Below are 16976 nucleotides of genomic sequence, written 5' to 3'. Positions count from 1 at the left end.
GTAAAGGTCTGGCCAAGCCCTGTGCATACATGGGAGGTATTCTAACTGTAACCACTATTGTATTTAGTCTTGTTATAGCACCTTTTAGACGGTATGTGCTCGGAGCTGTTTATGATCCAAACATTCTTCGCGTGAAAGCGGAATTAGCTGCAGACACCCTGCTGACTGCAGCTTTGCGAAACAATTCAGGGGGTCACAAGTCTCCTCAAATCCTTTCCAGGAACAATCTACGGCAGAAATCTCCCCCTGACTCGAGGGCTCTCCTGGATTTGTTAAACAAACAAACCCTCTGATAGCAATCTCTCTCCGCGTGCAGCGTTGCTGATTTGCAATGCAAATGATCCCGATCGGTGGACACCGCGGGGAGAAACGCTTGCAATTCTCCGACAACAACAAAGGGAAGGTCCTCGCATCACGCTGCCTTATCCGCAGCTAGATTTGTACCAGCCTTCACTCATTTGAAGCCTTATCTCTGCTGGCCTTCTGTCCGCTTAAAGGGACAGAGACCTCTGCGTGACGCCCTGGGGGCCCCTCCAGGCAATGTGTAAGCCGCGGTGTAGATTTGGAGGCACTTAAGAGTCAGTACTGGCAAACTACTGTTCTGGAAGTTATAGGCTCCTTGAGCTGGAGGGAGGTAGGAAAGGAAAGGAAAGAAAAAAAAAATCAGAGGAGAAATCGAGGTAGAAAGAAGGGGGAATGTTACCTGGAATTCAATCCCATAGTTCTCCCTGCAGAAGTCTCGTAGTTTGGGGTAGACGTGCTCTTTCAGTGCGTTCCTCTCCGCCTCTGTGTCTAGGGAGACAAAAAAAGAGGGCATCTTGAAGCGTTAAAAATAAAAAAAGAAGCTAACTTTAAGCATTCATGTATACAGGAGCAGAAGCTATCTAAAAATGATAGTAAAATCCTTATTTACATGGCCAGCTCAGCTAAAATAGAGAAAATTAAAGACAATTGGGAAATACGCTTATTCACCTTCTTTCGGACGGACATTGAACTGTTTTCTGTGGTCATTTGACTCGTACAAAAATAAATGGCGAATGTTGTTAGTTGTTAACATGTGTCAGTTAGGTAGGTGAGTTAGGTAGCTTGTCCTTCTCTGGAGCGGTGGCGAGTGAGGCGGAGGGACTGTTAGACCCAGCGCTGCCGTTCGCCACCAGCCCACTGTTCAGCTCATTTTTGTAACCAGCGTAGCATTAAAGCCAGGGGGGCAACCTTGCAAAAAAGAAGTCTGATTGTATAGAAGTCTATGAGAAAATGACTCTACTCCTCACTTGGTTTATTACCTCAGTAAACATTGTAAACATGAGTTTATGGTCTCAATCGCTAGTTTCAAGTCTTCTTCAATACAGCATGATGTTCATTTAGTAAATGATGATCCCATTTAGAGTCAAACAGACCATAAAGCAGGGGATGCTTTAGGACGTGGCTACCTTGTGATTGACAGGTCGCTACCGCTGCGTTCTCCGGTCTGGGAGTTGTCCGTGTTTTTCGTCTTACAATTAACTTTCAAACACACTGTGAAAGTAACATTTTGGTCACCTAAAAATGTCTTATTCAGCGTTCGGTTGTACTTAGCGCCACCCTTTTGTGTCACTTCTGGTTGCAAAAAACCAAGATGGCGACGGCCAAAAATGCTGAACTTGAGGCTTCAAAACGGCAGTCCACAAACCAAGGGGTGACATCACGGTGATTACGTCCACTTCTTGTATACAGTCTATGATTAAAGCATGGCGAAATGAGCAAGCCAGCTAGCTTTAATGCTACACTGGTTACAGAAAGTGAGCCGAACAAAAAATCGTCACTGATCTAGCGATAGCAATGTGCTTTTCTATGCTGTGACAAAAGAGTGTAAAGATGAAGCATTACGTTGTTAAATTTGACTCATTTACTGTGTAATGCTTCGTAACGGGACTTACTACTGCACTGCTCGTTTTAGTTGTTACTGCAAAACCTCGCCTCAGTAAGTCCGTGACTTTCAATGACAATAGCCGCCTCTCTGACTGTCCCGTTACGTTGATTTGAATGGGAATGTCCGTTTTAAAATTCTAAAATACACCTATTACTTTTGATATTCTCATGTAGCTCTCTGAAAGTTAGCGAATAATTGTACTTCTAAAAATGTTGAACTATTCCTTTAAAAAGCAGACGAGATTTGACCTTTGTATGTCAGGGTCGAAAGCACAACAAATATCACAGTTCAACCTGGGGGTGTATCTTAACTGGACAGCTGGGACAACAGGTGAATAATCAGTCATTTGTAAAAAATTCTGCTTGATCAACTAATGGATTAATCAACTAATCACCTCTAATGTAATCCCTGCCAGCCTCATATCAATGTATGTAGATAATTTTTAAATATGCAACCCCTTTTTACACCCATAAAATACGTGGTTACCTAGAAGAGCTGCAGTCAGCAGCAGCGCTGACACACACTGTTGAAGAATGTGGGATTATGCAGCATTACAAAGGCAGTGATCATATTGGACAGTCGGAGTGTCACGGAGTGAGTGCCCACGGCTTGTTGTTGTGTCCCACTTTCTTCCCTCCTGTCCTCTCTTTCCTACTGTCTTCCAAATGGTTACTGTAATGTATTCGGACAGGCCCAGTCTCTTTCTCCCTCTCTTTTTCTGAAGGGTGTGGACGGATAGTTAAAAACAGAACATGCCCGACAGAGAGGCCTCGTGTGACCAAGACTCGCACATGCGCGAAACAAAGAACACACACACACACACGCGGCGGACGCGCGGACGGACGGACGGCGCACAAACATCCCCTCAGCCGCTAACCGTGTCATACGCAGCGTGAGCAGAAGAGCCCGCAAATTTAGTCTGACGAATCTTTCTCTCATCTATCTTTAGTAAGGCTTTGGGCCGTGACCGTACAAATATCCGCCTACAGCTACCCGAGCGAAATGTCAAATCGAAACTGAACGGCTGTAATAGTATGCAAATGAAATAAATGGCAGTTGCTGCATCGGTGGAGCTCCCATCTAATTCCATCAGAGATGCACTACTGTAAATGTATAGTGTCTCACGGTGACATCATAACGGCAGAAATAGCAGCGTTTATGGAGATGTGTTGGGGGGGAAAAGGTAGCGCAATCTAAATCTGCATGTTGCCGTAACTCCATCTCGATGTGACCTGACAGACTAAACTGTGTTGTTGTTTGTATTGTGCTGATAACTGCAAGACGCCTCTCTTTCTCTCTCTCTCTCTTTTTTTTGTGGGATGATGATGAGTTATGGCAGCCTGACGTATGTGTGTGTCTAGTGTGTGCACACCCACATGCAAAGGAACAAAGACTGGATGGTACATTCTCTCTCTCTCCCTCTCTCTCTCTCGCTGTGTGTGTCCCTCCCTCCAATTTTCCAATCTGTTTATTTCAATAGTGCCGACCAATCTATCTTTTCCCTTTCAGATGTGTCCTGTCAGCTCTTTTCTTTCTTCTTCCTTCACTTCCTTTTCTTTTCTCTCTTCCTCCCTCGTCCTTTAGGGAACTCATGGGCGGTCAGTCGAACACAGAAACACAGTCAAATGTTCCCTGGTTCTTTCTTTCATACTCGACGCAAGGGCTGCTGCTCACAATACGTTTTATCTTCCATCGATTATTCAGTGTTGAATAGGTGGAAATAGTGAAAAATGCCTTTTATAATTTCCCTCTGTCCAAGTTGACATCTTCATACTGCCTTTTTTTTGGTCCAACAAACAGTTTAAACCCAAATATATTCTATTTACGGTGACATGAATCCTCAAATCCTCACATTCTTGAATGATTTAAACATCAACAAACCATCTCAGCAGAACTCAAGACTTAAGTATCTATGGTAGAGGTGGGCGATATAGTGAATATACTCGATGTATTGCAGCTTGTTCTACGTGGGATGTAGTGAATGACTACATCGCAAACATTGAGTACAATATTAATTGTCAAGTCATTTTTTTAATCCAACAGCCGTCAGAAATAGTGACCTCATGTTGCTGGCTCCTCTGCGGTCACAGATTTCGGTGTAACGCCTCGGTATGAGCATTGATGTGCGTATGGGGCGTGTTTTTGTATCTGGAGGTAAGCAGAGAACTGGGAAAAAGAGTCTGGAGAGAAAGAAGTGAAGCGCCAAAGCGAGTCAAAGACGTCAAGACGGTCAAACCAGCCCCCACGTTGTTTTGCGGTACGTGTATATACTAGGCATTACGGTAAGAGCATGTAAGAACCGGCTTCAAAATAAAAGCGACCAAGAACTGGCTTCAAAATAAAAAGTGATCTTCCGGTGAATGTGATGAATTTATGTGGCAATTTCACAAAAATTCAATAGGTCAGTCAGTCAATAATAAATAATGAAATCAAACAAAATTAATTAATATCAAATAATAAGTCAAATTAATGCTAATTAAAACTACCGCCTGCAAACTGTATTTCGGTGAAAAGTTGAATTTCTATTGTGTGAATAATTAGTCAAACTTAATAAGAGTACATTTCCAAAGACCAATTTGACTTCAATAAGACAATACACCACCTCAGTGTTCAGATTAATTTGCTAGAATGATCATACTGGTATGATCATACGCATCAATATCGAATATATATATCGCGATATAGCCTAAAAATACTAAGATATATATTGTATGACGCGATATAGTCTAAAAATATCTAAATATATATCGTATATCGCGATATATACCTAAAAATATTGAGATATTATTAATAAGCCATATCACCCAGCCTTAATCTATGGATAACGAGCTAAAAAGCTAAACCAAAATCCCTCCAACACTATGAAGTTAGTTCCAGTGACATAGCTTCAGCTGGCCCTTCATTCCTCCAGATAGCGGTCACTCTACAGCTGCCCTCTCCAAGTCTCATCAACAAGCCCCTGACAAAGCAATCACTCTGCTCTCATCAAGATACACCAACAGACACTCCAGAGGCACTTGGTATGCACAACTGCTTAGAGATCCCTGATTAGAAGAGATGGAGAAGTCCACAAGACGAGTGTCTTAGCAAATAGAACAAAGCTGCGACACGGTGGTCATCCATATTGACATGGATCCTACAGAGTGTGTGTGTGCATCTGAGGTGCTTAAAGGGTCGGTATTGAATTTGAGTGAACTGACCTGTCTAAACAAGACACGTGCGTCACATTTAGAGACCAAAGCTCTTGTAATTTCCAATCTAACACAAGTATATAAAGTAATATCATGGATGATGGATGATGCACAGTAGCTATACAGCAGTTAAGTGGTTTAAGCCTAGCACAGTGGTCCCTAACCTAGGGGTCGGGACGTCTCTAAGGGGTCACAAGATAAATCTGATGGGTCTGGAGATGATTTTGCTACTTTTGCTTTTTGCTTTTGTCGTAAAAAAATGGACGTTATTACATGTTCTGGCCCATAAAAATGATTAAAATATAGCAATTTGAGAAATTGTGAAAGAAAGATCACTCTTTGGTGGAACTGTTCATATACAATCTGTGACAAGGGGGTCACAAGAAAACACAGAAATCATTTTAAGAGGCCACATACCAAAAAAGGTTGGGGACCACTGACCTAGAGGATATTATCACGCATCAGGGATGTTGTTAGTGAAACGATTATTCGCTGAAACTATTTTGAAAATGGCCAGAAAATTAATCGTCAACAATTTTGATACTCTATTAGTCGTTTCAAGCAAGCAAAATAAGCCATTTCCTGGTTCCAGCTTCTCAAATGTGAATATCTTTGGGTTTTGAACTGTTGGTCGGACAAAAAAATACACTTGGGAGGCATCACCTTGGGCACTGTTTTCTGGCATTTTATAAACTGAACAATTATCTGACTCATCCAATAAAAAATAAAAAAATCAACAGATCAAGCGATAATGAAAATAATCTTTTGTTGCAGCCTTAGTTCAAATTCAGCCCCTGACCCGCAGCATTTTATTCTCTGTCACTTGTCTTCACATCTCAACACTGCATATTTCACAATAAAGCATCTTAAAACTTAAGTCTACACTACATCAGAATAGACCCCACAAGTAGGGCTGTGTATTGGCAAGAATCTGACGATATGTTATGTATCACGATACAGGGGTTACGATTCAATGTATTGTGATATATCGCGATATAGTATATATTATATACTATATATTGCAAATTTTAATCTAATATTAGGAAAACTGTCATAGTATAAAGAACACACCGCCATATGTCCCTGTAAGATCTAACATCATAGCACTACTGTGAGAAGACAAATTAAATAAAGTATTAACTCAGTCCATCTTTTCATGTAAACTAAATCGATACAATGTTTTTGAGACTCGATACAGTATCAAAATACACATTATCGTGATATTTTTCCAATATTTTCGTACCCCCCTACCCACAAGACCGACAAATGTAAGCAAATCATTATCTTTATCAGTCTACGCGGGGCTGTTGCTTAAAAAAAACTTCAAGTTCACTGTGTTCAGTGTACCACACAAACTCTCTAATGTGCAGATCTGAACCTGATGATGCAAACGCACAGTCAGTGAGCAAATCGATACCGAATGACCTGGAAGATGCTGAAGGCAAATTGTGTCTGTGTAAAGCAGCCATCCATAAAGGCCAGATGTTCCTGCATTTCCCTGAGCACAGCGAGACCCTACAGGTTATCTGAATACCACTGGATCAGGAAGGAAATCCACTGGAGGTTATTGTGCCACCATCCACACTATATGTTAAGCATCGAGGGAAAAACAACTATTTCCAGTAAAACATTGATGTAACAGTGATAGGGACTTCCCTGTTTGTCTGCCAGTAACCTCAACTGTGTATGATTAAATAACCACAACAGCGGTTGCACGAAGAACTGGTGTTAGTCTACCCAACATAAAAAATGTGCTATAACAAGTTCATTGGGTAACATCTGTGCTGGCAGCTGTTGCCTTAAAAGCCACTAGTGGGGCTTTTAGGGTCTCTGTCATATAATCACAGTTATGCTGGGAACACACTACACATTTTACAGCCCCAATTATAGCCAGTCATGATGACTGATGCTCGAGATCGCGGAGACTCGGTAACCATGGCCACCGCATGTTGTCTTGTAGATTTAAGATTCCAATCTCTTGCCTCCTGACAGAAGCCCAGACCAGTCAGAGGGTCCAATCAGACATGATTATAGCCAGTGGCGGACTCAGGCTGTCTGAAGGGCAGGGGCGAAAAGATAAAAAAGGGCACCGGCTGCATGCGATGGGGCACCAGTGTGCAGAAAGTTTTCCCTTAAGGGCATTTCATCACGTTTCCTCCACTGGAAGGGCACCCCAGAGGTCACTTCATCACGTTTTCTCTTCTAGAGGGGAACCTTAAAGGGTCTTTCGTCACATTTTCTCCACTGGAAAGGCACCCTAGAGGGCACTTCATCACGTTTTCTCAACTGGGAGGGCACCCTCGAGGGCACTACATCACATTTTATCTACCATAGGGGCATCCAAGAGGGCACTTCATCCCGTTTTCTCTACTGGAAGGGCATCCAAGGTGGCGCATTTGCTGCGGTTTGTTCAAACATGGGGGCACCAAGGAGGGCAGTTTTATTTTATATATATTTATATCAAGCGTGTTTAATTTTATGCTGAATCTATTGGACAATGATGTCAAGGTCGTGATGCGACGCTTTTCAAAATATAACACAGTGAACTCATCTGCTGCAGCTTTAGTTTCCCGTCAGCTCTTCGGTTTGGGACATAAGCATAGATTTGGTTATGGACGGTAGGATGGACATGTCCCTACCAAAGCCAGGGCACTAGTTAGTTGTCCCGGATGTAATGTATACTACATTAGCAAGAATTTCTATGACAGTATGAGACTAACTGCACATGCTCAAGTGCCCCACAATGCATTGCGAGATTTTGAGCCAGGCTGAAAGCTGTTAATATGTCACTTTATTAAGTTTTAATGTGTTTTCAGGTGAGAAAGTAACCATTTAGATTCCCAATATGTGGTCAGTTTGTCCAAATAACGCCTGTTTGGAAATGTACCGTGACATTTTTGGAGATGTGACGGCCGCCAGTCATGATACGTCTCGCTTGAGCATACTTCAGTGTGAACGGTCTGCTGGTAATATCATACTTAATTGTTAATTTAGTAGGCTTTAGTAAAGTTCATAAGATGATTTAAAAAGTAGCATAAAGTAGAGTGAAACTCTGTAACATACTAATTTAAGTCTCAAACTTACAGTAATAATATAAAATTTGAAATATTACTTAAAAATCAACATAATACCAGCCCTGTTTTGAGCAAGTAATATAAGCAAATATGTACTGTTGTAATGCCAGCAAGTGCACTTACACACAATTGTCCATATCGGTTGCCCGACAAAATATGTCCCTACCCATGTTAAAAACAAACCTATACATACCCCATGGTTAGACAGTCACTTGAGTTATTACAGGGCTCCACGAACACAAAGTAGACGGTGAGCTCGTGAAGGTTTTTGCTTTCCTGTAACATAAGGAGCTCCTTTGTTATAGTTGTGTAATCAAATGCAAAACTAGCAGTTTTTGTAGAGAGAGATTTGGTCTTCCACTGTTTCACATCTATTTTTATCCCGCCTCACTAGGAAACCTCATAGCCAGATCATCACATTTTATTTTCTAATCCTCAGTATTACTTTTTAATCTTGGAAAACTGTCCTTTTTAGGATCTTTGCATGCAATACTGTATATCTGTCAGTGTCCTTGATATGGTGGGATCTAGAGAACATGAAGAGAATTAGTGCTGTATTCTGAGGAGAATTAAAGTGTGGGGGATGTGTTAAATATTCATGTGATTTTTTTGAAGTGAAGTTTGCTACTCCTCAGTTTTGGGAAATTAGACAATGGAATCTGTAAAAAAGAAGATATACAGATGTATACAGATAACGCCTTTTGATGTAGCGACATTTTGACGTGCAAAACTAAAGAATACAGTGAAGAGACAGCGTTCGGCTGACTAGAAGCCTCACCACATTACATCATGGTGACTTTAAAAGGAGCTAAAATAGCGAGACGTTCCAAGAAGACATTGAATTAAACATTCACTGAAGTTACTGGTATGATTTTCTTCATTTCAAATCTCAATTATCAGCATTGAGCCTCCAAACTCTCCCAAGCAGAGCCCTTGATGTGCACATAAAATAAAATTCCCATTAGTTACAGACCACTTGTAGACCGCACTAGTTTTGTCGAGGTTAATTATGGTCGGTCGTAAGTGGATAATCACGATGTGATTTTATTCAGGTGTATCTAGCGGGGCTGCTCGCTATCATCGCCATCGTTCCCTGATGAGATATTTTTACAGTGTGTTTTTTGTGAAATGGCTCAAAACGCCCGGGGAGTTAGACGAGTATGTGAGGGCAACTGCTGAATTTGTCAGAAACGACGTCCTGGGGGGTGCGGAATTGCTCCACAGCAACACTGGAAAAACTGAGAGAGCGAGAGAGAGAGAGAGAGGTCACTAAAAAGCTGCTGCCAAACCGGTCAGAGTGAGCTTTCTACTTCCCCTTCAGGAGAAGAGCGGAGGCCAAAGACGACACAAGAGGATGAGAAATAAGCCAGCACGCGTCATAAACTTCACGCGCCGCAGAACGGATGCCGGGCTCGCCCAAAAAATCTGGCACTCGCCAGCCCCACTGAAAAGCAATTTATTAAACAAAAGCCACCCTTGACACAGCATTTCCACCTGTCATCCCTCCTCCTCTGTCCGCCTTGCCAACCCTCCCACTCTCCTCCTTTCTTCTCTTTCAACCAGACTCAAAAAAGTGGATGATTAGAGAGGGAGAGAGAGATATTCTTAAAGTAAAAGACACCGTTGAATGACGGAAAACTGAGCTAAAACAACCAACAACATAAATGTAGTCAATCGGAACAGTGGGGATAATTGCGCGGCGAATTGTAACGTAATTAGTGGTCTCCGTGGTGACACGCTATAGCCTTGATGATGGCGTATTGGGAGGGGTGGATGATTTTATGCGTGGCATCCCTAGGGCCTCGCGCTTTTATCAACGTTAAACAGCTTAAGTGATAGCTCGCATACAAATAGCTGCCTACAAGCGATGCCAGAGCCCCTGAGGTGGCTACAGCAAGGTAATGGAGTTGTCTTGATATGCTTATATGGATCTCCACACACACACACACGGAGGAGACGGGCTGCATAATGCACTGAGCGGTACGCAAAAATAAATCATGTTAGGCTTTTTCTCTGGGTTTGTTGCTGCCGTCTGGCTACTGGCAACAACAGATAGCAGCGGGGTTTTTAATTGATCGAGTGTGGCCACACACACGGATTCATCCACCTGAGCCAAGAACTTGAGTGATTCATTAACATCGTGGAAGGAGGATGTAAATCCACTCAAATTAGTTGTTTAGCTTTGCACTCTGGAATATTTAAATACTGCATTGTGTCGTGAACCTTCTATTGTAGCATCTGCATGCTGTGCTGACGTCTCAAACCGCTCTCTTCCATCAACTACGATTTCTAAATTATTGTTAAAACTGAGCGTAATGCCCCTTTAACAGACGGCGCAAACACACACAAACAGAGGTCCCTGAGGGCGAATACAGCCGTAGGAGTGCACCGCGGTTGTCTATGGGTTTTGATTAAGGGCATTAGGGTTAGTATATTCAGCACAGCCAACACATATAAAACGCTTGGCACTGTAGATCACAGCAGAGAGGTCCTCCAGTCACACAGACACAATACAAAAAGCGTTGTGATGGTGAGATTATCGCCGCCGATAGCATTGTTCATCTTTCTAGTGTGTGGTATTATGTGTGACATATATTTTTTTGAAGTGTTATAATGGGATGTTTTGTCAAAGCGAGGGAGATATCCTGCCCAGCTTTCAGCAACTATTTCACACTCATACTGCTTCATTCATTGCTTTTTACATCTGGTTTGGGGAGAAGTGCGAGGAAACATGCCCTTTATGTTTCTCCTCAAATAGAGTTAGAGTTACTGATTCTATTTCAAGGCCACAGCTTTCCAGTCACGAGCCTAAATAGACTAATACTCCACTATTTATATGTACAGTAGGATGTCAGTCAGGGTCTTGATCTTTGGTCTCGATAAAGGACGATCAGACGAGCCGATCAGATGACGCATCAATTCTGAATTGAAACATTTTTAATACTGATTGGCCTGCTTTCTCGCCTGCTCTTTAATTCGCTCTGAGAGCTGCACAGCTGGACACACACACACTAACTGGGCCCGGCCGTCCTGTCTGAACAGCTCATGTGGAACTACGCAGGCCGGCTTGCGATCTGCAGCGATAGTTTCGGCGTCTGTCTGGTTTATTTTTTCCGTGAACCTATTCAACAACAACCTCAAAACCAATTGGCTATCGGCCTGACGGCGGATAAGCTTCTGGGAACTATATTTCTGCGGTTCCAGTGTAGCCAGCCAATATCCGGACCAAGACTTCCTTTTACAGTGCGATAGCAACTTGAGATGCGAGATTGAAGTTGGGAGTTGAGAGACGACGTGTACGACCAGATTGTTTCACAAGTAACCACTTTAGAAAGCTAATTTTAAACCAATAAAAAGCAAAATCACCAGACAATAACCGGTGGGTCCCTAGAGTGCATTTCAGCAAATGAGTTTCACCTTTTTTTGCGCTCCACACAGACTGTTTACCTGCATTCAACCAAAGCTTGCTCGAACGTGATTGGTCAATACTACTCGGACTACAAACGGAAACTAGGGATGCACCGATCCGACTTTTCCATATAGCGATACCTGGGCTTTGGGTATATCGAGTACCGATCCGATACCAGTGTTTAATCAATAAGCTGTACGCCTCACTGTGTGGAAGTGACTGGGATCATTGTTTTATGTGTAAGGAAACATCAGACTGGGCTTAAATTTTGCTTTCCTAACTTTGTAAAACAAAATGTAACACATAAATACATAGATATAAATGTATTTAATTGTTCCTTACTATTAAAATAATAAATTGTACATCAGCAACTTGGTAAAAAAAATCTTCAAAATGAACAGGAATTACAAGTCAGGTGTAAACCTTTTTAATGCAGCAACAAATTGGTCAAAACTTAAACAGGAATTAAAATTCCAGTATTTAATATATATAGTATATAAACATAAAATTAATTGAATAGATCGGCCCCATTGTCACCGATATCCGATCCAGCTGTTTGAGTCAGTATCGGCCCGATATCCGATCCAGTATCGATGCATCCCTAACGGAAACCAGAACGCTTCCGATGCCAGCAAGCAAGCATGTATGCACTTCTGTGAAGTCATGTAAACAAACCATGTACCTATCAGCTGTGTGCTCGAGATCAGACTGGAGACGTAACCACTTAAAAGATGGGTGAGTAGCACTTGCTATCTTCTGACGTTTGTACTTTTTAAAAGAGAAAACACACATTTTATATTGTGGTATTTACTGGAAATAACTTTGGCCATCAGCAAGTAGGAAACTTTCAGCTCCCTGGTGGTCTCTCTGTAGGTTTTTGTGGTGAAATGAGGAGGTATCGTATAGATGTTTCCTCAATTTAACTTCACGAATCAGACATTGTGGTGTTTTCAAAGCGAGTGACGGCAATAAATAGAAAAAGGTGTCTGACAAAAGTTCAGCTCAAAACGGCGCGTTGGCCAGTTATGTTGCGTTCACACTACACAGCAACAGGCTACAAGTCACTTTCAATGGAAGCCGGTGACATGAAACTACAAACTGATGCCAGACACTTGTCGTTGCATCAATCACGTTTTTCTTTCACCCTGTTCCGTCCCATCGAAAGAAAAAAAATTAGCCATGCAGTTCCCAGTGCTATTTAACGTCATAACTACGTCAGCGAGCGCTTGAGCAACACTTCAACGGCGACTCGGCGACAATGTAGCTGGCCACGCTTGGCTGTTTTGTCGCTTGTTGTGCGAACATAGCATTAGGACGCGATGTCACGGACATAATGCGCAAAAATAGATATTTGAATAAGTTTAACATATGTCGTTTTTTAAGAAGGAATATGCAAACGTACTTTTTGCAGCCCAGCCCTAACACACACACACACACACACAGACAAAGCCACACGGGCATATACAAAGAGCAGAGGAACATAATTGCTTGTCGACTGGCGCAGAGAAATAGCTCAACAAAAGCCCCCGTGATCTGTAACCGGATCGTCCGATGCTGCTTCGAGTGATCGGTGATCGGCCCCAAAAAAATCCCGATCGGAGCACCCTTAGTATGGCAACTATAGTGGAATATAATCAAAATGTTTGAGGGAAATGCCAAAAGGGTGATGCTGAAGCAGAGAGGGGCTCTCTTATTGTTACTGGGTGCCATCAAAATGTGAACTGTATCCATTTGTATCCACGTTATTGATTGCTTTGTCTGATCTGACCAACATTATACATGTACAGTAAGGTGAATGCTATTACATAAGTGCATGGACAGCCCCCTCTAGTGAACATGGAGGAACAGGCTCTGCAGCAGGACTGAGGGCAGACCTGGGTCACAGCAGTTATGAGTAATTCCTCATGTGCATGTTGGCACAGACGGTACGGATTTGCCGCACCACAACAAGTCTGCAAAGTGTAGGGAGAGTTTCTGTTCGGTTCACAGCTACAACTTGAGTACCGTAATGGAGTGAACTCATCTGAAACAAATGCAAAGAATACCTTCCTGCAGGGGGAATCAGCAGTGTTTGAAAGCAAGACCCGAGTGTGTGCCTCTATGGCTTCATTACCAGGATATGGCACTGGATACCAGCACCCTCGCTTCACTGGGAACAGCAGCTCATAATTAGCTCGTTTCGCAGCTCGGGGATGGAGATGTGTGTCTTCCTGTTTGTGCCGACGGGTGTGAAAAGAACTACTCGGAATAGCCCCCACTCGTCGCTTTTTCCCATCCACGTGCAGATCGGAAGTGTTAATTCCGTGCTGTGACGGGACGGTCTGAACGACTCGAGTCAGCTACAGGTGGCTACACTTTTCACCGTCTACCGCGGGCCATAACAGAGCAATAATCTGAGGTCAACTCAGTGGGGGAAAGCAAATGACAGTGATGTATCGACAAAAGCAACCTCCCTTTTTTAATTCTGGCATGCCCTCCTCCTTTCTCTCTCTCTCTCTCTCTCTCTCTCTCTCTCTCTCTCTACTTATCTCTCTCATAGCCTACTCTACTTCCCTTGCCTTGTTTACTCCAGTTTTACTGAGCCTATTTTTACCCCCTCGCCCAGAGGGCATATTCAAATACAGAGCTGCAACTGGGTGTCTCCCTCACGACCCGACCGTCTCGCACTCTGCTCACACACACACACACCGTGCGCTCTATATGTCGAGAGCAATCTGTTCTTTCATTGTGTTATTTTTGGGATAAATCACGCGGCAATTTGTTTTTAGTCAACTTGTCATACAGTATGGCTTAATGTAACTTAATTTAAGATATTTTCCAGTTCTATCAGGTGAAGAGGATCTTTTATATGTCGCAGCTCAATGCTGACAAGATATCACTTACTTTCCTCATTTTCATACGCATAAAGTATGTCTTTCTTTCTTAATAATGTCGTTCTGTCTTATTATTGTCATTTTATCTTATCTTATATGTTGTTTTAAGTGCGGAGCTGACCCTGTTCTCTCATCCTATATACATTTCATTGTATTGTTGCACCTGTGTCAACCTGCACATGACAAATAAAACTGAAACTTGATATAGCGAATATACTGCACCTTAATGGTAAACGGACTTGCATTTTTATAGCGCTTTTCTAGTCTTCCGACCACTGAAAGCGCTTTACACTACATGTCAGTATTCACCCATTCACACACACATGGCAGAGGCTGCTAAGGTGCCAACTTTGCCCATCAGATCTAATCTAAATACTCATTCACACACCGATTGCTATGCTTTCGGGAGCAATTTGGGATTAAGTGTCTTGCTCAAGGACACATCGACATGTGACCCGGAGCAGCCGGGGATCGAACCACCGACCTTCCGATTGGTGGACAACCTGCTCTACCCCTCTGAGCCACAGCCGCCCCTGACTTTTCCTTCAAAATGGGCCTAAATCAATACTGGATCATAAGATCACATACTTGTAAAAGTGGCTGTATTTCATATCCTGGTGCATTAACCTTCTACTTTACTGCGCTTTGAGTTTTTTTTTTTACAGCCCTAATAGGTGATATAGCCTTACCATGTTAGTTTCCACTGCAGAAAGTAAAGGAAAAAGTAAAAACATCCTAAAAAAGCCTGGATCTGGATGCAAAATATGTGTAATTTCCATATTTGTAAAAATGAGTCTCAACATGAAAGCTTGTGTAATGTGAGGGTCTGCAGGCTGGAAGAGAGTGTGTATTGTGTGGGAGATGGATGGATGGATGGATGGAGGGGTGGGTGGGTGTGTGTCACGCTGCCTCTTACCGTCTGGGTTGGCACAGATAAAGACCCGGACGCTGCGGCCGGTGGGGACGTGGTGCGGCAGGGCGGTGATGTTGCCGCTGATGGCCGCCTTGCGCAGCGCCGACTCCCGCGGGCAGGGCTGCCTGCTCCCCACTCCCGACGGCCACATGGGGGGCGACTTCCAGCGTGGCTGCTCACACACACACACACCGTACACACAGAAGGAGCACGTTATAGCACGGCCAGGGGGCGCGCACATGGACACATGGTGCATGCTTTTACGCACAGATTTCCCACTGATCCATCCACACACACATGGGGCGTTAATTATGGCATAATGGCTTTTTAATTTGCTTAACTTTGGACACATTTGCTTCATTTCTTGGGGACAAAACACATTTCAATATTTGATCCAAAAATTTTTTTTTAAATATAAGACTTTTTAAGATTTTTTTGGCACATTTGACTCCACTATGCCATACTAACATAACGCCCATGCCACACAAATACACATGGGGCGTTAATTATGGCACAATGGCTTTTTTAATTTGCTACTAACTTTGGACACATTTGCTTTATTTCTGGGGACAAAAACTAATTTCACTATTTGGTCCATTTTTTTTAAATATAAGACTCAGTTTTTTAAGATTTTTTTGGCACATTTTACTCCACTATGCCATACTAACACAACACCCATGCCACACACATAAACACACCAGTTAAGTTAGGATGGATCTGCCAAAATCTTGTCCAAAAACACAAGAATGAGATTGTTGCATTCATGTGAATATAGGGATATAATAATAATAATAATAATAATAACAATAGGATATTACGCACAGCCTACTATACCGTCATGCGTAATTGTGTATACATGTCCTTGGATTGCATTCATGTATTTTCATGCCACAGACAAGACAGTAACGAGACGATACACAACTCAAAGGAAGGCAAGCATCAGTCGTGTTCCCACCCCAGAGAAGATGCTTGTTTAAAGGCGAATAACCGCTTAACAGTGAGGTTATTCCTGCCAGGGAGAAGATGTCAAAGTCGCTCGGTTTTCCTGGAGTTGGTCTATCCTGGGAAAACCTCGAGAAAGACAACAAAAAAGCGTGGGAAAAGTTGGGTAGTCCACTACAAAAAAAGCACTACATTAAATCCTCTGGAGAGGACTTAGTGATGCTGGATGGAGACAGGCGCAACCACAACAGGACACTTCTTTCTTTCTTGGTTGCTCACATTCAAGCGCTTCATTTCGTGGCTTCCGAGAATATCCAAGGTCGGTAAAAGGAAGGTAAAAACGCCCATTAGTGTGTCAATGTGGCCGAGAGACGACGACGCCGCCGGGAGACGGTGAAACGGACGCCGTGTGTCGGTGTCGGAGCTCTCCTCTTGGCATCCTGCTGTCTCTCTGCGAGCCGACCGAGCTCTGAGAGATGGAGAGCACAGTGAAGCGCCTAGCAACAATACAAGCGAGGCGTTTTTCAAAATAAAATAGTGTCAGCATACAGGTTGCTACAGGTTCACCTTAAAAGCGTTATAGTGAAAACGACAACGTTTTTTTCCCTTATTTTGAACACAAAGCAATGATGTTTTCATTTAAAGTGTGTTTTTACAGCGTATAC

General features: G+C 42.8%; 1 protein-coding gene across 2 annotated transcripts in view; it reads right to left on the bottom strand.

Moving 5' to 3' along the window:
* Window positions 1–16748, bottom strand: part of LOC119482013 (NACHT and WD repeat domain-containing protein 2) — a 58317-nt gene extending 41569 nt beyond the window's left edge. Inside the window, exons 1-3 of one of the 2 annotated variants that reach the window (XM_037759371.1) lie at window positions 16325–16748; window positions 15373–15541; window positions 704–792 (exon numbers count right to left, since the gene is read on the bottom strand). In XM_037759371.1, coding sequence (XP_037615299.1) covers window positions 704–792; window positions 15373–15520 — 237 coding nt within the window. In that variant the 5' untranslated portion in view covers window positions 15521–15541; window positions 16325–16748. Of the gene's footprint in view, window positions 1–703; window positions 793–15372 lie in introns of both variants that reach the window. The other variant, XM_037759370.1, reaches the window with a different exon arrangement.
* Window positions 16749–16976: the final 228 nt, after the last annotated feature.

This window comes from Sebastes umbrosus, chromosome 22, assembly GCF_015220745.1.
Source record: "Sebastes umbrosus isolate fSebUmb1 chromosome 22, fSebUmb1.pri, whole genome shotgun sequence".
NCBI classification, from domain to species: Eukaryota; Metazoa; Chordata; class Actinopteri; order Perciformes; family Sebastidae; genus Sebastes; species Sebastes umbrosus.
Note: the sequence above shows the minus strand (reverse complement) of the source record. Positions and strands in the feature narration are given on the sequence as shown.